Source organism: Hyperolius riggenbachi, chromosome 8 (genome assembly GCF_040937935.1).
Source record: "Hyperolius riggenbachi isolate aHypRig1 chromosome 8, aHypRig1.pri, whole genome shotgun sequence".
Taxonomy (NCBI): domain Eukaryota; kingdom Metazoa; phylum Chordata; class Amphibia; order Anura; family Hyperoliidae; genus Hyperolius; species Hyperolius riggenbachi.
In genome coordinates, this window is record NC_090653.1 from 239,672,650 (window position 1) to 239,699,689 (window position 27,040).

General features: G+C 46.4%; 1 protein-coding gene across 7 annotated transcripts in view; it reads left to right on the top strand.

Moving 5' to 3' along the window:
- Positions 1 to 19,509, top strand: part of LOC137527680 (forkhead box protein P3-like) — a 332,205-nt gene extending 312,696 nt beyond the window's left edge. For 5 of the 7 annotated variants that reach the window (XM_068248423.1, XM_068248424.1, XM_068248425.1 and 2 more), the window contains 6 exons: positions 72 to 159; positions 2,996 to 3,070; positions 10,497 to 10,659; positions 13,508 to 13,584; positions 15,500 to 15,601; positions 19,197 to 19,509. In XM_068248423.1, coding sequence (XP_068104524.1) covers positions 72 to 159; positions 2,996 to 3,070; positions 10,497 to 10,659; positions 13,508 to 13,584; positions 15,500 to 15,601; positions 19,197 to 19,322 — 631 coding nt within the window. In that variant the 3' untranslated portion in view covers positions 19,323 to 19,509. The remainder of the gene's footprint in view (positions 1 to 71; positions 160 to 2,995; positions 3,071 to 10,496; positions 10,660 to 13,507; positions 13,585 to 15,499; positions 15,602 to 19,196) is intronic. The other 2 variants (XM_068248428.1, XM_068248429.1) reach the window with 2 other exon arrangements.
- Positions 19,510 to 27,040: the final 7,531 nt, after the last annotated feature.

Consider the following 27,040-nt stretch of genomic DNA (forward strand, 5'->3'; position numbering starts at 1 on the left):
TAGGTTTATTGTAAATTCTGTATTATCACATTGTTTTGCTAATATGAGGTTTGATTGCTTATCTTGTCCAGGCACCTGTACAGTGACCACCCCATGGAGGACAAAACTAGAGTACAATGCCTTATCCAGAGGGAGGTAGTACACAATCTAGAGGAACAGGTGAGGTGGAACATTCCATATTCTAATAGGGGAAAAGTGTTGTACTAGTACTGAAGACAGATCCAGCCTTTGTATATGGTGCTCTGTACAGCTGCAAAGGTCACACTTATCAAAGTATTAGAGACAGATAATCAGTCAGATAACCAGCAATGTGCATTGTTTAAAAGGTTATACATATGTTAACCCCCATATCCCTCTTACCTCAGTCCTTTAACAGGGGTGCAGCTTGGCCCAGGTAAACCAGGCAGCCGCTTGGGGCCTCACCCACAGCAGGAGCCTCCCATGCTGCCAGGGGCACCTCAGATCAGTGGATAACGTGAACAGAGGGCAGAGCGCCGCAGTTACCACGGAATACACTTCAGATGTGGAAGTGAGGTCATTGCTAATTTCCTGCATTTGAAGCGCATGGTTACTGGGTTCTGCTCTTCTCTCTTCCGGCACTGCTGATCTGCAGGTCTGTGAGTGTTGAGGATAGGGAGGCAGCAGGAAGCTACATACCTCCACTGGCAGTAATGCCCTATAGGGTGGTTGGCTACCTTTACTAAAGGGGGGGGACCTTTAGCTACCTATTATTACAGTAGAAGAGGTCTTTGACTGAGGAGGGAGGGCCACAAATGATGTGCCTCTAGGGGTCACAAAAAACCTTAGCAGCTCCCCTGTCCTTTAAGGAACAAACACAACCTGTTCTATTAACCGCTTCTGGATGATTGAAATCTATGCCCTGTTTTGATGCTTTAATACCTGCCAGGGCGTAGATTTCACATCACTGCCACCACGCGTTCTCGGTGCTTTGGCCGCTACCGCCACTGTCTCCCTACCGCAGCTCACTCGCCCTGCCCTCTCTATGATGTCAGAGCTCTGCGACCCTGACCCTGTCATCAATGTGAGAAGCTCCCACTGGCTTACACTGATCACACAGTCAGGAGCCAATGAAAGCGGCTCCTGACCGACTCACAGAGCTCTGCCGTCATAGAGATGGCAGAGTGGGTGGCCTGAGGCTCTGGGTAAGTGGCATGGACAGCGGTAGTGACGGGTATGTGCAGTGATTCCTTGGTATTCGGCTGTATTCAATGGTTTCTGGTACCACTGGTACTTAAGTGGTTAATCATTGCACTTTTTTAACATTAGTTCAAGATTTGTTTTGTAGTGTTACAGAAAAAATGTATGATGATTAAAATAAGAGGTACACACTAAAGATTTTTAACAGGGCACCATGAAGTCCTAGGGGCCCTTCATACCAAAGGTAGTGCAGAGCTGCAGTCACCGCACCGCACCTCCCACTGCTCAGCATTCTAGAGCATTGTGCCAGGTGGCAGCGTGTAGTAGAATGCACCCAAGTACATTTTCACTTCTATTGAATGGTGTTGTACTGCTCTGTACTCTGCAGTAATTTTTTACAACATGAAGGGAGTTATATGAACGGGGAGGGAGTAAGAGTGGGTGTTCCATTAGAAGGGGGGTTGCTAGGACATGAAGGGTGAATAAGCATTCTATTGTAGGAGAGGTTTGTTTTGGGAGGTAAGTATTTTTAGAACAAGAAATTAAAGAGGAGCTGTAGTGAAAATTACATAATTAATAAAATTGCTTATGTTTTACAATATTTGTTTATAGATTATTTAGTCATTGCTTGCCCATTGTAATATCTTTCCCTGATTTAAATTCTGAAATGTATCACTGGTGGTGACATCTTTAGTTCTACCAGGTAATCTGTACAGAATGTTAATTGACTGAGGGTTCTATGCACAGAGGGTGATACTGCTCGATTGGCAGTTGGTAAAAGCTGTTATTTCCCACAATGCAATGAAGCTCACATGAAACTGTAAAGACCATGATCATGACATCACACTGTGGGAGGGGTTTCACCACAATATCTGTTCAAGAAATGGTAAAGATTATTTTAGCCTGAAGGTGATTATATATAACTGGATTCAGGGGTCGAGGATGCAGGCAAAATTGTTGCCTTTTGTAAGCAACACACTGCACCAAACCTACCTTATACCTAGCTCTATTGTTATGCTGTACATGGACCTGGTGGTAACAAGTACAAAACCATCAGTTCCATTTTCAGTCCTGATCTTTGACCAGTAGTCATACCATGTATCTGCTCTCTCTCTTCTCTGTGGATCCAGGCAGGGTGGGTGGGATGGGTGTTGGGTGGATCAATCAAGTATGACCACCTGACACACAAAGCAGGAGGAACAATAGAGATTTTCTATATTCCCTGGAATTCAATAAGCAAGCATGGGTCTACCATGAGGAAGTAAACATTTATTGTTCACAGGAAGTAAGTGGGAGAAATTGTAAGACCTTATATCTGGTAACAAGAAATAACAGGAAGTAGAGGTCCTAAGCCTGTACGCATAGGTGCACAGTTGCAGCAAGCACTGCTACTCAAAGGCTTTTAAAATCTGAAAAGTTCATTTCCAAAATTACTTATTATAATTTTTACTAATTAACATAATTGCTTTAAGAATCTCTCTTGTTCAATTTTAGGTTTCGTTGAACTTTAAAGGAAACCTGAAATGACAGTCTGCCATTTTAGTTTCCCTTTAAAAAAAAATGACAGTTACCTTGTTTCACTCATTTACAATAATGTTGCTACTATTTATAATGTTAGACTGTGCTTATTATTTCTCCTTTGAAATGTTGCCTCAACCTGACTGACATGTTGATCTTCTGACCTCAGTATTGTCCGAGACAACCAATTACAACATATAGTATTTGTAAATAACGTCAACATTGGTACTTTCCATTATACTCTCATTTCAGGCTCTTTGGCTGTCCTTTAAAATGTAGAGCATTGTGCAGATAACTAACTGTTGTCTTTTTATTCTAGCTTGCTGTGGAGAAACATAGACTCCATGAGATGCAGAGTGTCATGACGGAAAAACTTGGCACAGCTCATCCTTCTGTAAGTAAATGGCTGGCTGTATTTTTCATTGAGAGGGAAGTGCTTACAGAAGGAAGTCAACCTAATTGTCCTTTTCAGATTTCATTTCCACAAAAGGAAGAATCTCAGTTGAGGCTGCTGTTTAGTTGTAGTTACCATGAGGTGCCTGTAGGAACATTTCTGCACAAAATCTAAGCCCTACATTGGAGTTTGAATTAGGGCATCTAATGCCAGTTATTTATGTTTGCGAAAGAATGTTTCTCCTCTGAATGTCCAGTGTATATCAGCTGTGTGTTTTACATCTTGTTAATATATGGGATAGAAGTCTGAAGATGGCATGTTAGCCGAAAACTCACCTTTCATTTATCTCTAAGTTAGCCAATAAATGGTATCATCCTGATTCAAAACTTCTTGCTTAAACTTGTTCCGGTAACTGACTTGAAGTTTGGTTCCACCCACATATTTGCCTCAAGGAGGAAGTAATTAGTGGAACTTCTGGACACAAACTTGAACACATCTTTTTTCTGAAGCCTATGGGTACTCTATGGTGATCAGGCAAAGTTTTGGAGCATAACAAATATACATGCAGTAACCTTAAAGCGGTATTGTCACCATAAATATCAAATTTCAACAGCAACTAGTCTGAGTGTATTAAGTGATAAAGATGCTAATCCTAAATTCAAAACTTGCAAAACTTTTCTGCTGTTATGATTTGGAGTTATCACATACTTTAGGAGCACTGGCCCTTTAGTAGTCAGTGCCAAACAGTTGAATGCTGGGGGCTCTTTTTATCTATAATATATTCCTCCTCTTCCATTTTTTTCCCTGCCTAGCCTATCTGAAACATGATCCTCTGCTTACTTGTGTTTACAAGCAAGTCTGAGGTGACAGTGCAGTTCCTAGTATACACCTCAGTGGGAGTGTCTGAAGACTCTGGGAGGAGGGCAGCTAATGAATACAAAATGAGCAAGAGAAGGGGGGGCAAGAGTCAAGGAGGATAGGACTATAAACTAGTATTTATCTACTTATATATGTGTTTTTATTTCTAGGTTAGCAATTAGCATAGGTGTCACTTGTTCTTTAAAGTTTCTGCAACTAGGCAGCAGAGTAAGATTACAAATGTAACAAACCATGATACAATAGAGTTTCTGTTATCCAGCCACAATGGGGATCGGCTGATGCCGGATAAGAGTGCTTTCTGGTTGCTTGAGTCTCAATGTTAAGATTAAACCTAGCTAATACTGTACTATACCGCACTCTATATACATACAGTAACATTATCTCTGTATTAAATGTTAAAATACACTTGATGCGTGCATAGCTTACCTGCTGCTGTCAAACCTGACCCCAACTTATCTAATAAAGAACCACCAGGACTGCTTGCTGACACTGGAATAAAAAGGCCAAAGCAGCCCTTCTTTATTTTAAAATAAATTTAACAATTCAATAAAACCGAAACATATAAAGAACAATTTTAAAGGGCAAGAGCTCCGGGGTACCGATAAACCTTGATGGGCATGCAACCTGTCAAACAGGCCCCCGCCGCAGACACCGGCTCAGGGACGGCCGCATGCCCCATTTTCAAATCGTACTCTTAGAAGACGCCCTTTTACCTCTGAACCAGGCAAGTAATTGCCCTACCACCGATCTCTTCATGACCAACCTCCGGAGCCCTAGACCCCGCCATCCCACACGAGCGAGAAACCTCACGCTCGTGAGGCCCACAAAAACAATGCTCTCCTGACGCCCTCGCTCAAAGCCAACGCCCACAGGTCGGTCCCGATGGCATTGAGGTGAACTCCATCCCGACGCAAAAACAGATCCGTGTCGGACTCTAGCTCCACATGACGCACGGCTACTCCCCCGTTCCTGACAACAAAGCTAGACACTTCTCTATTAAGCTTCTTTCTTGCCCTGTTCACACGATCTACCGACCTAGCCAACCTCCATGACCTTCTAGCTACCATCTCAGACCATACAATCACTGTGGCCGGGAAATCTGATCTCATCCTCATGAAGTCGAATTTAATGTCCCTTATGATCTGCCTCGTAGAGCGGGAGGCCAGATCGTTACCTCCCACGTGCAGAACCAGCACGTCCGGAGCCCGATCCCATCTCACAAAACGATGAAGCTCAGGCAAAACTCTGTCCCATGTCATTCCTGGCACTCCAATCCACCGTAAGCAGGCCTGGGATCTCGGAATGCCCAACTGACGTCCGTCCGGACGCAATTGAGCTCTTCTTGCACCCCAGGCCACGTAGGAGTGACCGAGGATCCACACCAGACGCGGAGGACCATCTGTAGAGACATAAACAGAATAGAGCACAACAAAACACCCTTCCGCCATAAACAGTAACAGTATACAAGACATTCTAAACTAAATGAGGTCTCACATAAGAACAAAACCGTGCCGATTCCCATCTGCCAATCCTTTTTATCAGGCTGTTATCCAGACCCCATCGGGCGGCTTCCGTGGCCGCTCCAATTCTGAATGAATGCGACGCATACTCCAATGGGGGAACCCCCACTAGCGACAGACCCTTCCGAAAAATGGCCACAAACTGGAATTTGGTTAGAGGCGTCCCATTCTGATGACACAGAAAGGATGTGACCCCCCGGGGGCGCAATCCCTTAAAAACGGAAACAACCCGCACTGGGCAAACCGGTGACCCCGCTACCTTGAACAAGGTGACCGACCTGCCCTTCCCGGCCTGATCCGTCTTTGAACGCCGCAAAAAGATCTCAACGGACCGTTCCGCTACGATAACGTCCCCTTCCAAAATTCCCGCCGGATTCGCCTTGCTGGGGCTGACCAACTCGCTTATTCTAAAGGCTCCGAAAAACGCTAACCCAAATGCAGCACTAAACAAGGCCACCTCGAAATCCGACGTACAAATTGCTGGCAACTTACCCACCAACAAAGTGAGCAACTCAAAAGTAACTGGGCGGCGGCTATCCCGCTTAGACGGACCTGCCCTAAAACCCCTCAATGCTAACCTCACCCCGAAGTCCTTGGTAATGTCCGCCTCCCCCCGCATCTTGAACCAAAAAGAAAGTGCAGCCATTTTTTTACTCATAGCCGAGGGTGAGATCCCCGCCGCACCATTGACTGCTATAAAGTGAAATAACTGACACAACCTGTCTCCTGAAAGGTATGAAGCTTCCGTCTGAGTTGACAGTTCGCTCCACTGATCCCAGACCGTTGAATAAGCTGACCAGGTCCCCTTGGACAAAGCCCTGGACATCCATTCCTCTATCTCGCGAAGGGAACCTCCCATAATTCCTCCGGGCAGGGAGTCCCGAACTGCTCTGCTCCAGGGGCGAGGCTGCGAAATCGTTGCCACTGAAAGCGAGATAGCCCGTCAGCAATAACGTTTTCGACTCCCGGTAAATGCGCTGCATGCACGAACATATTAAGTTGTAAGCAAACTAAAACCAAGTGCCGCAATAACCGCACTACCGGAGGGGAGGACGCAGAGATTTGATTGATGGCTGTTACCACTCCCAGATTATCGCAATTAAAGCGAATACGCTTATTGCGCAAGAACGGGCCCCACAGGGTGACCGCTACCACTATCGGGAACAGCTCCAAAAGCAGAAGGTTCTTCGTAAAACCTGCCTGCTTCCAGCTTTCCGGCCACGCCGCTGCGCTCCACTTCCCACCGAAATATGCACCGTAGCCATGCGCCCCGGACGCGTCGGTAAACAGCTCTAAATCGTGGTTCAGAACGCTGTCTTCCATCCAGACTGAACGCCCATTGAAATTTTCAAGAAAACTCAGCCATACCCTCAAATCTTCCTTGTGCTCGCCACACAGCCGTACGTGGTGATTCGGTGATATCACCCCGGCCGTCGCCATAGCCAATCGCCTGCAAAAAATCCTGCCGATGGGGATAATCCTGCAAGCAAAATTTAATTTGCCCAGCAGTGATTGAAGAGAACGGAGCGTGACCTTCTTGTGCCTTAAAACCTCACGAATGGTTGCCAGTAAATCCACGACTTTGTCCTCTGGCAATCTACATTCCATTGCCACGGAGTCAATCGTGATGCCCAAGAATTTGATAACTGTCTGAGGGCCCTCAGTTTTTTCCTCAGCCAGAGGGACTCCGAAGTCTGCACAAATCTGCTGCATAGTAGCCAGCAAATAAGCACATTCCGAGGAGCCCCCCGGGCCCAGGAACAGAAAATCATCCAAATAGTGAATCACTGAATGGATTCCTGAAACCTCCTTAATTACCCACTCCATGAAAGAACAAAATTTTTCAAAATATGAGCAAGATATCGAGCAACCCATTGGCAAACAACAATCAATATAGTAACCTCCCTCCCAAAAACATCCGAGCAGGTGAAAACTATCTCTATGTATGGGCAGCAAACGGAAAGCCGACTCAATGTCGGTCTTCGCGAGCAGCGCCCCCCGTCCCATGCGCCTCACCCATCGAACCGCCACGTCGAAGGATGTGTAAGCCACGGATGCCTCCTCCCGCTCGATACCATCATTCACCGACAATCCTTTTGGGTGTGACAGATGATGAATCAAGCGGAAGGAGTTCGGTTCCCTCTTGGGAACAATGCCTAACGGGGACACAACCAAGTTCTTTAATGGAGGGGATGAAAAGGGGCCGACCATCCGGCCCAAACGCACTTCCTTCCGAAGTTTGTCTGAAACTACCTCAGGCTGTGACCCTACAGATTTTAAATTTCGATGCGGGGGAGGGGAACAAACTGCCCCAGAAGAAAGAATATTAAAACCAACTGCGAAACTGCGGCGAAGGAAATCTGCCGCCTTGACATCCGGATACCTACTTAGGTACCGCTCCATCCTTGTGACTTTCACTGGGGTCATCCCTCTTAGCGGAAGACTCCCCTCCCCTACCCTTCCCCTGACGGGAGCACCGAGCAGAGGCGTGTGTCCCCCCACAATTGGCACATTCGTGCTTAAATCGACACGAGCTACCGAACTTACATGAGCTGTCGTTAAACTTCCAGCACACCCCTGGACGTCTATTGGCCAGCTGCCCTGAGCCCCCCGAACTGCTGGCCCCCCCTTGAAAGGACTGGGAACCTTTACTCGTTGGGATCATCAATTTCATCCACAATACGATGTCTTTATGATTCCAACGGATCTCCGACCGCACCGCCTTGCGTTCCCTGAACTGTTCGTCGTAACGAAGCCACGCATTGCCTCCATACGACCGATGAGCTTCAGCGATACTCTCCTGATAGCAAAACAGCGCCGAGCAACATTCGGGTTGTTTTTCGCCGATAACGCTGGCCATAATTGCAAAAGCTTGTGCCCAATTCTGGTGTGTGTGCGGGATCAACCTATAACGCCTGCGCTCCTCCTCCTCTTTCTTGCTCTCGTCCGGCTTGACCCTATCCAAGTTAAATTTTTCAAGCGGTAGTAGAGAAAAAATCTCCACGTACTCGCCCCTCCATATTTTTTCCTTGACCTCTTTTTTTAAATGCGTCCCTAAGGGACCATCGATGCACAAGTAGAGCTCGCCTTTTGCGGCATCGGACAGCCGAACCGAATCCGATTCTCCCCCACTCTGCTTTTTTGCTGACTCCGCCGACTCCCCGGAAGGAACCGCTACCAGGGGGACCGCAGGCACCCCCTCGGCCAAAGCCTGAGAAACCACGGGAGGAGGTGCCTGTGAGACCACAGGAGCGACCTGGGGAGCAACCGGCAAGGTGACCGTAGGTACCACAGTGGCCGGAACCAGGGGAGCTAAACCCGTTGTACCCCCCCAAGCTGCCGTGGGAGCCGCTACCCCCGCTACGCTTACCCCTTGCAACACATCCCGTAGACCCAATAGCAGGGAATTGACCAAGGACAATGCAGGAGCCGCGGATGCCACGGCTGCCGAATTGCCCAACCCTGGCAAGGAGGGCAGTCCCAACAAACCACTACCCACCCCTGCATTTGCCGCAACAATGCCACCAACCTCCCCAACATTTTGAACAGTAGAAAGGGCATTTATTAGGTTAGTCTCACCTGGCTGCACCGGACGTGCGTCCCGACCAGCCGAACCTCCAGATCCAGTCGACTCCCTCCGACCAGACTCCCCTACCAAAGGCGACGGAGCCCCGTCCCTTGACGACTCAGAGTCTTGATCCGAATGGCTGTCCGAAACGTACTGTGCCGCGCTGTCCTGCCTTCTGGATGCCCCTCCACCGGGTGACGAGCGCGTACTCCGATCACCGCCCTGGCGTGAACCTCGACTGCTGTGTGCGGCGGGCCGCTTGCTGCGCGGTGGCGAAGGGGCTCTCCTTGCCTTCTTTGGCGCCTTCCCCTTACCCTTGGCTTGGGAACTGCGTCCCTTGGCCTGCACCCGGACCGGCGCAGCCGTGTCACCATGGGCTGATGCTGAGCAGGTGGGATCATCCGACCTGTCCTGCTTGCCGCGACCCGCCTCCGATGGCCTTGTCTTCTTCCTCACCTGCGGTGTCTTGCTGCGTGGCTGCGGGGGTGCCGACTCCCCTCCCCCAGCCGCTTCCTCAACGACCCCATCACTAGAGGCACTGGCAGCATTCTTCCCGGCCGCACCCTTGGTTGATCCTGTCTGCCTCTTGGGTGCAGGGGCTGGTGGCGCCTGAATGGGACTTCCTTCCCTCCGCGCGGCCCGAGGTGAAGCTTCTGGGCTAAGTCTGTCCGGAGGCCTGGACACTCTGGCGCTAGCGCGCGCCCCGCTTCCCCCGGCCGACATGGCAGCCATTTGAATTGCCACCCACTGTGGCCCTCTCGCCGCTGCCTCACTCCTGACCATCTGGAGCAAGGCATCAATGTCCTGCTCCGCCATGGCTGCCTCTGAAGTGTGGGACGGACTCACCGCGTGGTGCTGCTGGGAGCTGATCCGACCTCTTCTCCTCACTGCAGCCCCGACAACCACCGTGGCTACTACAGGAATCCTCCCGCCGATCCCCCTACTGTCGCTGGTAGCCTTCACCGCTGCACGGATCGCCGCACAATCTCCGCTCTCCGCCGCAGCCAACTGAAGTGCGCGCGCTTCCTGCTGCCGACGTCACTTCCTGGAGACCACGCCTAGCGCGGCCGGCCTACAGCGCTCCCGTCTCCTCCCCCTCCCTCTTCCGCATTAACCCCTACCTAACCCTGCCCGCTGAAGCCTAGACTCATCATGGGGCCCTCCCTTCTAGCTCGCTGCTCTCCCCTGCGTACGGGCCCGCCTAACTGAAAGTATAATAATCTCCATGGAACCCTGTCTTCTAGCACAGCAGAGCCCACAAACAGCCTAAGAATTTAGTCTTCACCACTGGGAGTACTGACAGCCATATGTGCTGGTGGGTTGAGACTGCTAGTTAGTTAAGTTCTGGGTAATCTGGACTTTACTGTATATTGACTTTAAAGAGCCCCCACCATAAACATATACCTGTTTTGTTTGCATTAGGAAGTTACCAATGTCTGTCCTTTTACTTTTTGAACAGAAGCATAGAGAGCGCATCCTTTTTCTCCACCATTGTCATCATCTTGGAGTCTCTGCCTGGCCAGGATTGGACCTTGGTATCCCTGTACAGGAAGAGTGTCCCAGTACTGTCCTGGCACTGAGAAGACAACTCTGGGAGAGCAGCAGCGTCAACATATTTCAAAGTTTGTGTTTTCATCTGCTATACTTCTTTGATTGACAGGCCCAGATTTACCTCACAGTAGCCTATAGGCACAGATGTCCTGGCACCTTAGATCTCTCCCTCAGTGAACCTACAAATCCTCGCCAAACTGCACCGCACGTGTGCTGGCTGTCTTCCCTTACTTCCCTTGCCCGCCATAGGTAGCTACAGGTGCCCCTTAGTATTAGGTAGCCAGAAGTACCTGCAATATTAAATAGCTAGAGGTGCCTCCAAGTATTAGATAGCTAGAGGAACCTCAGTATTAATTAGCTACAGGTGCTCCTGACTGAAGGGAGATCTCGTCAGTGGAATGGCAAGAGCAGGGGGAGCAATCTCTCATTTACACTCTCATCATCATTATACACTCTGCGTAGAGAAAGAGTGAGGGAGCCGCCCAGGGAGGAGAGTAAGCCACCTTCCCATCATCAGGCGCCTGTAGACATGTGCCTACAGTGCCTTAGGGTAAATCCAGCCCTGTTCATAGATTTGTGTTACTATTTACATGACATAAATGAACACCTTTACTACCAGCCACATTTTATAGACAGTGCACAGCTGTCAGTTGTTAGCGTCCTGTCCCCGCCGCTAAGTGTAACTCACAGGACCCGGCAGTACACTGTAACTGGGTCCCTTGTATACTGCCAGAACGGCCAATCGGCACTCTGCAGGTCAAGTGATTGCACATGGTCACATGGGGGGGAGGGTGTCTAGTTTTCTAGATGAGGTAACTTGTGGGGATATTCAATGTTCTTGTACTTTCTGCTCTGCTATAAATGTATGGTGCGAAAAAAAATCTGCTTTGGATTTTCAGTGCACAATAATGCAAAATGCATTCAAATAATTCTGGGCCCCCCAGTTCTCTATCAATCCTGTTGAGGCATTAGTTATTGACACCCCCATGCATGGGGGAAGTTAGTGAATATGTTTTATGACATATTTTGTGGTCTGCAAACAGCACGTAGGCATTACATGCATATTAGCATGTTTGCAGGAAAAAAAATAATTTGAAAATGTTACCCCATTCTTCCACTCAAAATTGAAAAAAGACTAGAAAGACAAATTCCTAATTATACCCTTTGTTGAATTTGTTTGGGGGGGGGTTCTAGTTTTCTAGATGGAGTCATTTGTAGGAATGTTCAATTGTACTTTTTTTTGCACCAAAACTTGCTTTACATTTTTAGTCTTCTGAATCTCAAATACATACATTTTTTCCTGTGACATCCAGTAATATCAAATTGGAGATAAATACACAAATTTGGTGTATCTACATCCAAGAGACATTGAAAAAATAGTTTTAGGAAAAAATACATGTTGACTCCCCTTTTAAATATTTTTTGTTGCGCCAAAGTGACTCCTGATTCCATCTCAAAATAGCGAGAGCTTCACAGAGTTCCATCTGCATGTTTTTGGTTGCTCATAGGTTTGCTACCAGCTTGACATACTTGGCATGATCCTGAGAATCCTCCTGGGGACATATGTATGAGTTGCCCAAACCATCTTGACTTGAAATTCAAATGGCAACATCTCTATTTTCAGATCACCAAACTCTTTTGACTATGAAGAGTTGGACTACCAATTTTGTTGAGAGGTCTTTTCCCCACACCATGAATGGCAAAAGTTTTTTATGTATTTATCTGTGGATCTTCTCAGAAAAACCTATATTTTCAATTAGAGATATGTGGAAAGACCGTCACCCCCCAAACCTTTAAAAAACTGGTCATAAAATCACCACTTGTGATGTTCTCAAAGATGGCTGCAGCTCTTTTGGGTTCAGATCCAAAAATGTTAGAAAAGCAAATTACAACATAACTCGAAACTCAGGACCAGTTTCTGCTGATCTGAAAATCAGCCTCGTTCTGTTGCTATCCCTTTCTTCTGACTGGCTAAACTTTATAAGATACAATAGCTGATATAAGGCTTTTTCTCGTCCAACGGATGTAACCAATGAAAGGCCTTATTTGCATAGCCTGTAAACAGAGCTAAATTGTCTCCATTGCAGATTTAATGCATCGCTTGAATGCAGCCATTCCTCTTTAGAACTCGGGATATCAAAGGTCACATTCGGACGGAGTGAAATCAATCAAAATAAGTAACCATTAAGCATTGTGGAGAGCCCTCCGTGGAATAAAGAGCACGCACATTCAATGCTGGAGGAGGGAAAAACACCATACTCCTTTTGTAGAGCCACCCTTAATAGATAAGAATCAGTCAATTAAAATAATGGACCATGAACTATCGAGAAAGAGCTAATAGATTCTCCCGCTCTGAATGACAAAGAGGAGCACTCTAAGGTCGCCCCTCTAGACTTCAACTCCGTCAGACTGAGCTGACACCAAACTCGGTGTGAATATCAAGCACCGGCTCAAGGGGTTCCCCCCATGTAAATGTAAAGGCACTCATTTGCATATGCTAATTAAAAGAGCGTTCACAAATGTTTTGGAAAGAATAGCAAACGTATCCTGATTAGAAAGATGGAGGCTGATCAAACAGACCATGCTCAGCTAGACTCTTGTTATCCATAATTGGGCCATTAAATTTTGTCTCTGCAGTAATTGGGGAGTGGATTCATCGCGAATTTGATGATCAGTGTACTGAAGGTTATTGAAACTGAACTCCGGGAGCACAGATTAAATTATTACGCTATACATCATCCCCTGGCATTCGTAGTCTGTGATTTAGAATGAGGGGAAAGAAAACTCCTATAGTGCCACACAGTTGTTTTAAAAGTGATCCGCCCATGATTAAACACTGATTCATTAATTTTTGGGTGGTGAAACTTTTTCAGTTCTCATATCACTAGGTGACATTAACCACTACATTTATTTTCACAGATATGACAAATTGTGTTGAATATTACAAAACAAATAATGTCAGACCACCGTTTACTTATGCCTCTCTCATTCGATGGGTAAGTTTCTATTATTAATATACATTTAGAGCATGCATGTCAAACTCCAGCCTGTGGGCCAACTCTGGCCCTCAGAGCCGTTACATTTGGCCCCCAAGTGGTTTCCTCACTTTGCATTATGTTTGGCCCACTTTAGACCAGCACTAAACACTAGGGAACTGTATAAGGGAGGGTGGGGGCCCTAGACACCAGGGAACTGTATAGAGAAGGGAGGGAGGAACACTAGACACCAGGGAACTGTATAGAGGAGGGTTAAGGACCATTAGACACCAGGGAACTGTATAGCGGAGGGATGAGGACCATTAGACACCAGGGAACTGTGTAGGGGAGGGATGAGGACCATTAGACACCAGGGAACTGTATAGAGAACGGAGGGAGGAACACTAGACACTAGGGAACGGTATAGGGGAGGGATGAGGACCATTAGACACCAGGGAACTGTATAGAGGAGGGTTAAGGACCATTAGACACCAGGGAACTGTATAGGGGAGGGATGAGGACCATTAGACACCAGGGAACTGTGTAGGGGAGGGATGAGGACCATTAGACACCAGGGAACTGTATAGAGAAGGGAGGGAGGAACACTAGACACTAGGGAACTGTATAGGGGAGGGATGAGGACCATTAGACACCAGGGAACTGTATAGAGGTTGGAGGGGGCCATTAGACACCAGGGAACTTTATGAGGGAGGAAGATGGCCAGTAGACATTGAGGTTGGCCCACAACTAGGTCTCAGTGTTCAATTTCGGCCCGCTTTGTATTTGAGTTTGACACCCATGATTTAAAGAGATCTTACTCTTTTGGCAGTACTTGACAGAATACAATGAACGATTGATAAAATTAGATAGAGATGCGCTTGAGATTAAGCCGCAGTTTGTTTGAGATTGGGAGCAGCCCTCTCTCCCAAATTAGTACTCAGTGTAATTTGACCATATCAGATCAATACACAATGAATATAAAACTGATATAGTACAAAATTAATAAATAGTACAAGATTGATAAAAAAATTAATAAGGAACTTTCATAAAGCACACGTAAACACAAATAAAATGCAATGGTTATGCACATATGTTCTATGACATGTTGAAACAGAATAATAACCTCATACTTACATCCATATACATCCAAAAAGAGTATAAAATGTGCATACTCACTCCCACTCACATCGCCGGGAGCGCAGGACGCTCCCAGCCACGGAAGCACAAACGATGACACGCACGACCAGCGCCGCGCATGTGCAGTTGCCGTTGACTTGTAAGTCGCCGGTAACGAAAGTGAGCCAAACCAAGGGACAGGAGGATCTTTGAGTACCGGCATGGGACAGGATGTCTGCAGGGGCCGGTAGAAGCCCCAGGAAAGTTAAACTTTAAAAAAAAATTGAAGATCTACTTTAAAGCCAGTTCCGGCGGTTTTAATTTAATATGTATGCATTTAATACAACATTGTTCTCATCACATATAAAAATGTTTGTAAAAAAGTGTCATTTTTGAAAAACAAAAAATAGTAAAATAACTGCTGCTCCAATACATAGGTGTCAGTGACTAGCAGCTGCCTGCTCACACTACTTCTGTCTGAGCCTCTCCCTCTTTAGTTGTGTGGACTTGCAGGGAGAGAGTTATTGCTCAGGCAGCTGAAGCCACACCCCTTGTTGACCAAGAGCTTATATTGTCTGGAAATCTCTAGTAGGGAGGCGTGGCTTCAGCCTGTATGGGAGGAGGGAGTGAGGAGGCAGCTAGAGGTTGCCGAGGAAGAGATAAGGACCCATGAATTGGAGTAACAGGTACCTTTACCTTGTTTTCACTTCAGTGTATTACAGTTAAAATGGGGCTTTGTTTATTGGCTCCCCCTTGTGGTACGTTGATGAAACAGCAGGCTACTGCATTCCCTAACAATCTTTTTACCTTTTATTCTTAGGCTATCTTGGAGTCACCTCAAAAACAACTGGCATTAAATGAAATTTATCAGTGGTTTACCAAAATGTTTGCATTCTTCAGACTTAACAAAATCACTTGGAAGGTAAAATATGTCACTACCTATTCTTATGTGTTCTAACTAAAGCCTGACAGTTAGGGATGACTAATGAGATGTAAATAATTTTGAGTTGGTACACCATTATGCAAAGTTATATGCAAATTTATGCAGCATCAAAAAATGAGCCAATCAAGTCTTGCTGAGGTAAAATTTGATTGGTCCATTCCCAAGCTGCATACATCTGCATACACAATTTACATAATGCTTCATCAACTCAAAATGATTTGCATCTTGTTGGCCATCATTTGGTCATATGGTCTACCCATTACATTGGTGTGAGGGTAGACCATAAGTGGTAATGGTAGGATAGACAGGTTTAGTTGGCCTTTAAAGGACACCATAAGTGAGAGTGATATGGAGGCTGACATATTTGTTTCCTTATAAACAGTACCAGTTGCCTGGTGTGCTGCTGATCTTTCGTGCATCAGTAGTGCCTGAATCACATGCCTGAAACAAGCATGTAGCTAATCCAGTCAAACTGCAGTCAGTAACAGCTCATCTGCATGCTTGTTCGAGGTCTATAGCTAAAAGTATTAGAGGCAGAGGATCAGCTGGGCTATTTGCATTGTTTAAAAGGAAAGAGCAAAAAGTTTTGAATCACGATGATACCATCTATTGGCTAACTTAGAGATAAATAAAAAGTAAGCTTTCGGCTAATAATAAGTCTTCATTAGACTTGGTTCCTGCGTATACTGACAAAATGTAAAAAACACGGCTTATTTATACTGACATATAGAGGAGAAACATTCTTTAGCAAACATAAATAAATGTTATTAGATTCCTTAATTGTACACTTCAGGAGGCTTTCACGGGCATCCTAGCTAAATAATGATGGTATCCCCTATAATGATGGTCTTGCAGCCTGTCACAAATGTCTTCAAGGTTTGGACACACCTATAAAGCCAATTGCTGGACTGTTTAGATTCATTAGGACCTCTATTTACAATATTTAGCCAGGATGCCTGTGAATTAATTAAAGGGAAGGTTCAGGGAGGGAGGTAAAAAAATAAAAATCAATATCCACTTACCTGGGGCTTCCTCCAGCCCGTGGCAGGCAGGAGGTGCCCTCGCCGCCGCTCCGCAGGCTCCTGGTGGTCTCCGGTGGCCGACCCGACCTGGCCAGGCCGGCTGCCAGGTCGGGCTCTGCTGCGCTCCATGGCCTGGCACTTCTGCGTCCCACGCGGGCGCGCTGATGTCATCGGACGTCCGCCGGGCTGTACTGCGCAGGCGCAGTAGTTCTGCGCCTGCACAGTACAGCCCGGCGGACGTCCGATGACGTCAGCGCACCCACGTGGGACGCAGAAGTGCCGGGCCTTGGAGCGCAGAAGAGCCCGACCTGGCAGCCGGCCTGGCCAGGTCGGGTCGGCCACCGGAGACCACCGGGAGCCTGCGGAGCGGCGGCGAGGGCACCTCCTGCCTGCCACGGGCTGGAGGAAGCCCCAGGTAAGTGGATATTGATTTTTATTTTTTTACCTCCCTCCCTGAACCTTCACTTTAAAGCATCTGATTACATTAATTTATGTTTGCTAAAAAATGTTTCTCCTCTGTATGTCAGTATATACAAACCGTGTTTTTAACATTTTGTCAGTATATGCAGGAATCAAGTCCGATGAAGGATTATTAGCTGAAAGCTCACTTTTTTATTTATCTCTAAGTTAGCCAAAAAATGGCATCATCCTGATTCAAAACTTCTTGCGTTTACTGATGGCCAGGGGCATTGCTAGCCCCAAAGATCAGTGGCACGTGCCCCTTATCTACTCTGGGGTGCCCCAGATGTCCCCTAGGCAGAGTAGAGGCACCACAGCACCCAGCATGGCACCACACAATACCCAGCATGCCCCACAGAGGAACCACAGCACCCAGAATGGCACTACACAGCACCCAGCATGGCATTACAGCACCCAGCCTGCCACATAGAGGCGCCATAGCACCCAGCATGGCGCCACAGCACACATTCCTTTAAGTGACACTGCCTATTTATGTAATATGCTGCATTTTTTTTTATTAATGAAGAGGGGGCTTCAGCCAACATTTTGCTGAGCTGGCCTACTTAGACTGCTGTTAAGTTCATGTAATTTTGGCTCCACCCATGACCACACCCACATTCTGGTGTATGGCCACACCCATTTTTCATCTAGTGTGCCCAAAAGTGCCCCGGATCTCTTAGGATCCTAGCAATGCCCCTGCTCATGGCTAACATGGACAACACTCTCTATTCTACTTAAATGGAAATACGTTTGGTAGCATTCATATCCTTCAAACTTTAGGTATCCTTTAAGTTCTGTCTCGTTACTGTACTCAGATGAGAAAATAAGTGCACTTGATGTATTCAAACCTACCGAGTAGCTCCCCATGAATGAACTGAGTATCTGCTGAGAGCAATTTTGTTGGACCTGGCAGCCACAAAGACCTGTATTCATGTGCATTCACTTCTGCTCCCTGGCCTCTAAAGGTCTATGTGGTGGATTGGAGACAGTCAACATTATTATTATTTATTTATATAGCATCAACATCTTCCGTAGCACTGCACAGAGTACAAAACAAATATTGGGAAACAAATATACATGAGAAATTCAAGACACTGTACAGTTTCATATGGTAAATTACAGCAGTATGAGAAACAATAGGAGGAGGTCCCTGCCCTTGTGAGCTTACAATCTAATCATATCATAATCTAATCATAAAACAGAACATTTACTGTAGATGGAATAGATAGTAAAGGTGTGTACACATGCACTATTTTTGTTGCACACCGGGTTTGGGACTTGAACACTGTACAGGCATGTCACTAGTCTACAGGCTAGTGATGCATTCTGTTGCTATGGAGAGGGAGGACGGATGACTTTGAGTGGTAGGGATACGTTGGAGGACAATGGGCTCCGCTGAGATGGGTCTGCATGGTGGATCTCTCGGCAACACATTGGAGTGGCTGCAAACATGTTAGATTCTCGGCAGAGATGGACTCAACCATCCAACTGGGCCAAGAACCTTTTACCATTTGTACAAGGCTTGACTTATAGCATCCAGAGATAGTGGCCTTGGAAGTCCACCAACAGAGTTTCTGGCACCTACAGAGACTAGTGAATAAGTACATTCTGGAGAAAGCTACACAAGACCAAGAATAGATCAAGAACAGTTACACCTTGTTTTGCAGTTTTGTTGCAGGCAAAGTGCTCTGTAGATGAATAGTACCGTTGGCCTTCTGGGCATCTCTCCCCCTGGCCACGCCTCCTGCTGCTCCCCCACCTCCCTGCACGCTATTAGAGACAATACAGTCTCTCAGTACAGCGTTGTGACCCAAGGGTCAGGCAAGTGAAAGTGGGCCGCTGCGGGCCTGCGGCCCACGGGAGCGGTGGTTTTTGCGGCTACCTGATCCGCTCAGCCCTGTGGATCAGGTAGCCTACTTTTTTTTCTATTTTTTGAGCCCACCTCTGGCTCTCTTTACAGTTTGCCATGTTAATTTTCTAGCTTATTCAAGATTTAGCGATGCAGCTATCGTTTGAAGTGAGACTCTGAGGTATTGTTAATGTGGTCTACTAATGTCACATTACAATCAGTTTATTCTGTTTTTCTCCCCCAGAATGCAGTGCGGCACAATCTTAGCCTTCATAAGTGTTTCGTCCGAGTGGAAAATGTAAAAGGGGCCGTCTGGATGGTGGATGAGATGGAATTCCAGAGAAAGAGGGCAGTTCGGGGGTCCCGCTGAGCAGCAGCCTTACCTCTTATGTATAGGAGTTAATTTGTATACTGGTCGTGCTCTTTTACACAACCTGCTGAAGTGTAAATCTCATTCTTTGCTAATAAAATATAACTAATTGTGTGTCTGCCTATGTGAATACTGCCTCTTATTGGTTACTTATCTACACAAGTTTAGATGTCGTACATAAGAGACATACCTGGGAGCAGAGAAGAAGAGGTCCACCATAGTGTAAAACAGGGAATCGAGGACTTGACTAACAAATGTCATTAGGTGTCCAGGTAGGGGAAGCAGCCCCTGTGATCGCATGGAAGCCCCCAACTACTGCTTCACTCCCTCTGATAGAGGTCCATCCTTCAAACCTGGTGTTTTTGTGGCTGCTCTTGTTCTGGGTGTGAAAATTACGATGTCCGCTCTTCTATTATTATGTAGTAAACAGAAGCGCCAGAAGTATAAAACAAATTAAAAAGGTTAAAAATGCTTGGAAGGCAGTGGTGGACTTACTTCCTATGAGCAGACACTAGAAAACTCTCAATTTATATAGACATAATATTTTATTGGCATACTATACTCCACAAAATGTTGCAATGCGTTTCACAGGTATAGTCCTGCTTCCTCAGGCGATAAAAATAGGGGAGCACATAACAGTTAAAGGTCCAGGATGCACCAGGCGCCTCTGTGCTCTTTTTTAATGACCCTTGCAAGATGGCTTTGAGAGTCACAAGCGGTTGGCCCACTGAAAAAATGTGAACATTGGGGGGCTGGGGAGGGGAGGCAGTGCTTTGTAGTTACGCCCCTGGGTCCAGGTAATATTCCAGGATGGGGCACAGGGGAGGAAGCCCACAATGTTGTCTTGTATGAGGGTGTGGGTAAATGCATAAGTATACTTTTATAGATATCAACTGTGTTATACAAAAAATAAATGGATGGATTAAGATGAAATGTGACTGTCACGATCTACATCTGCTGGTAACATCATGAACTCTATGGATGGACTTCCTATGTCTCACCAGCAGATGTCACCAATCTCTTCAGGGATTGTGCAGCCTGAACTGCTCTCTGCCCACCAGCAGAGGTCTCTATTTCCAGAAACATTTCTGTTAGACTGCTAATGAAGGCAGGTCTGGGATCACATGGACATTGTCACCTGACCTCCCAGCACACTATTTAACCAGCTTCAGCAGACCAGTTCAGTGCTAGTTCTTCAAGCCTGTTTCCTGGACCTGATCCCCGAGTTCTAGCCTTCCCTGCTTTGCTCTTGTTACCTGCCGTGTATGACCTTTTTGCTATTTCCTCGACTGATCTTTTGCCTAAGCGATTATATCTCTGTATGATTTCCTGGTTTGACTCTGCTTGTATGACTATCCGTTGCCTGTCGATATCTGCTTTAGTTGCCTTGTGTATGTATATATTGTAGGGGTGGGACGACGAATCCGGCGAATCCACGAATCCCTCGAATATTAGGAAATATTCGAGATTCGTGGATTCGAATCCCGACGCCATTTTCCACTATACGAATCCGCCGAATCCCGACGCCGCATCGCCGCGCATCCGCCGCTCGCACTCGTCCTCCTCCGACCTCATCCGACCCCCCCGCGCCTCCTCCGCTCGCCCCCCCTGCCCGCATCCACTCACCTATCCATAGCGGAGCGCAGAGCCGCAGACCTCTCGCCGACTTCCTGGTTCCCCCTAGTGACCGGCTTTTACAATGACGTCATCAGTAAAAGCCGGTCCGGCCACTAGAGGGAACAGGGAAGTAACGAAGAGGTCTGCCGCTCTGCGCTCCACGGGAAAGGTGAGTAGATTATTATGCAGGGGTGAGCGGAGGAGGCACGGGGGACGGAGGGGACCGTGGGGGGGTTGGCGGGGGAGGGGGGTTCTATCTACCTACATACCTACCTACCGACCTAACACTATCCCTACCTACCTACAGGCCGCTATACCTACCTACCTACAGGCCGCTATACCTACTTACCTACAGGTCCCTATACCTACCTAAAGGCCCCCTATACGCACCTACCTGCCTACCTAAAGGCCCCTATACCTACCTAAAGGCCCCTATACCTACCTACCTAAAGGCCCCTATACCTACCTACCTACCTACCTAATGGCCCCTATACCTACCTACCTACAGGCCACTATACCTACCTACAGGCCTCAATACCTACCCACCTACCTACAGGCCCCCTATACATACCTACCTACCTAAAGGCACCTATACCTACCTACCTACCGGACACTATACCTACCTACCTACAGGCAACTATACCTACCTACAGGCCACTATACCTACCTACCTACCTACCAGCCACTATCCTTACCTACCTACAGGCTGCTATACCTACCTACCTACCTACAGGCCGCTATACCCACCTACCTAAAGGCCCCCTATACCTACCTAAAGGCCCCCTATACGTACCTACCTACCTACCTACAGGCCACTATACCTACCTACAGGCCTCAATACCTACCTACCTACCTACAGGCCCCCTATACGTACCTACCTACCTAAAGGCACCTATACCTGCCTACCTACATACTTACCTATACTTAAGGCCCTATACCCTGCTACCTATACTGAAGGTCCCTTTACCTACCTACCTACCTAAAGGCCCCTATACCTACCTACCTACCTACCTAAAGGCCCCTATACCTACCTACAGGCCACTATACCTACCTACAGGCCTCAATACCTACCTACCTACCTACAGGCCCCCTATACGTACCTACCTACCTAAAGGCACCTATACCTGCCTACCTACATACTTACCTATACTTAAGGCCCTATACCCTGCTACCTATACTGCAGGTCCCTTTACCTACCTACCTACCTAAAGGCCCCTATACCTACCTACCTACATACCTACCTATACTTAAGGCCCTATACCCTGCTACCTATACTGAAGGTCCCTTTACCTACCTACCTACCTACCTACCTACACTGAAGGCACATGTACCTTACTACCTATACTGAAGGCCCCTATACCTAGCTACCTACCTATACTGAAGGCACATATACCCTGCTACCTATACTGAAGGCACATATACCCTGCTACCTATACTGAAGGCCCCTATACCTAGTTACCTACCAATACTGAAAGCACATGTACTGTGCTACCTATACTGAAGGCCCCTATACCTTGCTACCGATACTGAAGGCACATGTACCTTGCTACCGATACTGAAGGCCCATATACCCTGCTACCTATACTGAAGGCCCATATACCCTGCTACCTATACTGAAGGCCCATATACCCTGCTACCTATACTGAAGGCCCATATACCCTGCTACCTATACTGAAGGCCCATATACCCTGCTACCTATACTGAAGGCCCATAAACCCTGCTACCTATACTGAAGGCCCCTATACCTTGCTACCTATACTGAAGGCCCATAAACCCTGCTACCTATACTGAAGGCCCCTATACCTTGCTACCTATACTGCAGGCCCCTATACCTTGCTACCTATACTGAAAGCTACCAATATTGAAGGCACCCATACCTAGCTAGCTATACTGAAGGCACCTTTACCTCGCTACCTATGCCTGGGTACCTATACTGCGGGCAACTATACCACGGATCGCACAATTCTTATGTGCAGGATTCGTTAGATTCGGGATTCGAAAGGTTCGAGATATTCGAGAACCTTTTTAGATTCGGATCCGGATTCGGATTCGAAGAAATTGTGGATTCGTCCCATCCCTAATATATTGTATATAGTTTAAGTGTATATATTTTAACCAGGTTCCAGGGTTTAGTGTGCACACTAGTGATATATGCTTAAGGCTGCCTTGCATATTCATTATATGCAGGGAGCACTTAGTGTATATAAATCCCTGACTATTACTAGTCCTGTATATGGTTTCCTTTTTGCAGTTGCACCTTTTCTTATTTTTGCCCGGTTTCTGTGCATGAAGCTAATGTACGTTTGATGCTATGTGCTTAATTTATGTTGCAATAAACCTTGTTATTTTTCCCTATTCCTGGCCTGAGTCTTGGTGTATTTCCACATTAGTGACTAACCTGCAATTCCTATGCACTGCATGTGATGTTTTATGTTACCAGTGCATTGGTATCGTAACAGTGACCCTAGGCAAGAAGCTCTGGCTCCTCTTAATGGTCCTTTTGGTAACTTAAGATGGGGAAAGGGTCAGAGAAAGTGGCACTTTCACCATAATTAGTATAGTGATCAAAATAAATCACACTATTAGCATTCATTCGTTTTACATTATACCAATTATATATCTATACACAATTCATCTGCTGCCATCTAGTGTCTAAATTCTAAAATGGCAGACTCTGGAAAACTATTCATATAATAGTAAAATAAATTCCTCATGTAACAGCCAATATCGATTTATTTATACACGTATAAGGTTTAATTGGGTATATTTAACTAATTAAGTAAATTAATTAACATGCCATTTTTTTATCTGATTAATCTCATCGGCCAAGGGATATCTAATCACATTAATGGACTGCATCTCCTGGCATGCACCGCATCGTGGGGAGCTGTGGAGCAGCCACCTCCCCCAACGGTAGTTACATTTTTGCCGACCCCAATAGTCCACATCATTTACAAACCTCCCTTAGGGGGGGAGGTGCAGCTGTCATTTTTTTTTTAAATCCAAGGTGCTCTGTTTCAAGTTTCTTGGCTTGGTGTCTGTAGCTCTAGGCCGGTGTCTGTTGCCGATTTACTTGGGACATATGATGCTGTGAACTTTATGTCTACCCGCTTTTCCACTTTGACAGCCTGTTGGATCTTGAAACTGGGAGGATAAGCTATTTGATGGACTTTGACTATTTTTGATGGTTATCTAATTGCTGTGGATCTCTTCCGGTCCTGTCACGATTTTACTATTTTGTTTGTCAAGATTTTGAATAAAGGAGTCATCAAAGGTCCGCACCAACCAATATTCAAATTTCTTAAGACATGAGTAAAAAACAGGTCTGCATAATGATAACGCACAGGCATTTAGATCCTTCTTCCTCAAATCATTGCAATGATTTGAGGAAGAAGGATCGAAACGCCTGTGCGTTATCATTATGCAGACCTGTTTTTTACTCATGTCTTTTTAATAAGAGCTATAAATAAAGAAATTTGAATATTGGATGGTGCAGACCTTTGATGACTGCTGAAATTTCCCTGTGACTCCAGGGGTGGTCTCTGCACATCAAATCCATTGGTGCAGCAACGCTGGTTTCGAAAGATTTTGAATAAAGAAAGTCTGTTTTTTTTTAAAAAAAACTTTGTGGAGAGTGCTGGTCCTTACATACTTATGAGGGTATATTACTGTTATTTTTGTAAATAAAGGCTTGTAATTATTGATATAGTATAAAAAAAACAGTAAATGGAAAAAATACAGCTTTATTTCCATATAAAATATTATCGCCATACATTGTACTAGGGGCACAATTTAAATGTTGTAATAACCGGGACGAATGGGCAAATAAAACATGTGGGTTTTATCTGTTGTAGCAAATTTTATTTAACCACCCTGGCGTTCTATTAAGATCGCCAGGGCAGCTGCGGGAGGGTTTTTTTTAAATAAAAAAACAAAACTATTTCATGCAGCCAACTGAAAGTTGGCTGCATGAAAGCCCACTAGAGGGCGCTCCGGAGGCGTTCTTCCGATCGCCTCCGGCGCCCAGAATAAACAAGGAAGGCCGCAATGAGCGGCCTTCCTTGTTTTGCTTACATCGTCGCCATAGCGACGAGCGGAGTGACGTCATGGACGTCAGCCGACGTCCTGACGTCAGCCGCCTCCGATCCAGCCCTTAGCGCTGGCCGGAACTTTTTGTTCCGGCTACGCTGGGCTCAGGCGGCTGGGGGGACCCTCTTTCGCCGCTGCTCGCGGCGGATCGCCGCAGAGCGGCGGCGATCAGGCAGCACACGCGGCTGGCAAAGTGCCGGCTGCGTGTGCTGCTTTTTATTTCACTAAAATCGGCCCAGCAGGGCCTGAGCGGCAGCCTCCGGCGGTGATGGACGAGCTGAGCTCGTCCATACCGCCCGGCTGGTTAAAAACTAGAATGGCTGAAAACTGTGGAATTATTTTTTTATCTTATTAATCCCTTTAAAATGGATATAAATATAAAATAATTCTTATTAAAAAAAAATCCCCCAAAAATTTGTGGTACAAAAACAATATATAGATCATTTTGGTGGGATAAGAAACAAAAAATATTGGCGAATGAATGGGAGCGTGATGTGAAAATTGCACTGGTTTTTAAGGAGAAAAAAAACTGTGGTTAGGAAGTGGTTAATACACAGCAAAAAGATGAAGATTGTTGATGTTGATTGGTGAACAGTATCTGTAGTGTCAATGTAAAATGAACCAGTCTGAAGTTTATAATAGTGCGGTTATATCCTTTATTTAACAACAGTGTGCCATTTATAAAAAAAAAAGGGGGGAGGGGAAGCAAAAATGCCAAGTGTGTATCCTTGAAAAAAAAATAGAGATTCTGCACTGAGAAGACTTCTGTAAGCTAGTCGCTTCTTACAGCTTCTAGCCTTTAGTACACAGAATAGCGAGCTAAACTGCGTACTAATGTACTAAACGTTCCCACCACTGCCAGCCAATTATGTCAGGAACCGGCCCGCGGCAAGCCTGCAGATACGGTTCCCGACTGCGGGTTTGACCAGATCAAGCGGGGAGCAGCTTTATTCAAGCTAAAAACAAGGCTGTCACCCCTTAAACACTTCTCACTGCCACCACTAGCTGCCGCTAGACACTTAACGATTCCCACTCTGCTGTTAAGTGTTCGGCATGCAGTCCGTGTTCTTGTATTTGGGTCAGCTTTGCGCTTTAGGCCAAATACGGGAACACCAAGCACACACACACACACACCCACAGTACAATCGTACAGTAGCAAGGCACAATCAGGCACTAAATCTTGTAACGCAAGTTACACTGCAGTCTCTCTAGGCTATGAGCGTTGGCTTAGTACAGCAGAAGTCAAACTTACACTGCTGCCATGCACTGCTAGCTATTACGCCACTACTACAATAGCTACATTTTTTGGTAAAAAAAAAAAAAATAATATTCTGAGGTGTCTGGGTTGAAAACTGTGCTGTCCCAGTTGTGTATTGGACACAATGTGGGCTTCACGACTGCTGTCTAGAACCTCCTGCCGTATGGTGTTTATTACAGCCGTGGTACCAACGCTAGGTACCATGGCCCGTTACATTGCCTGCTGCCAAACGTCACTCCTCCTCCTCCTCCTGCTGCTACTATATTTAACCTTCTGCTGTCTGTGTTTCCACCGCCAGGGTCCACAGAATTATGCGCTGCTGCCATGTGCCACTAGCTATTACGCCACTAGAATAGCTAAATTTTTTTTGTGTAAATTTTTTTTTTGAGGTGTCTGGGTTGAAAATGTGCTGTCCCAGTTGTGTATTGGACACAATGTGGCCTTCACGACTGCTGTCTGGAACCTCCTGCTGTATAATTTTTATTACAGCCGTGGTACCAACGCTAGTGTAACAGTCAGCGGACCCGCTGCCAGTATGTGCGTGGCAGCGGGCTCCGCTTCTCAGGCTCTCACCTCTGGGTTGCCGGGTGGGGCTGTACGGATAGCGGAGTCCAGGGCCGGATTTACAGCTCAGGAGCCTATAGGCACAGAAGTTCTGGCGCCCTAAACTCCGCCCCTCTGTGCAGGCCACACCCCCTTTTTCAAATACAGGCAACAGAGTTTTTAATAAAACTGGAGAGGACAAACACAGTAG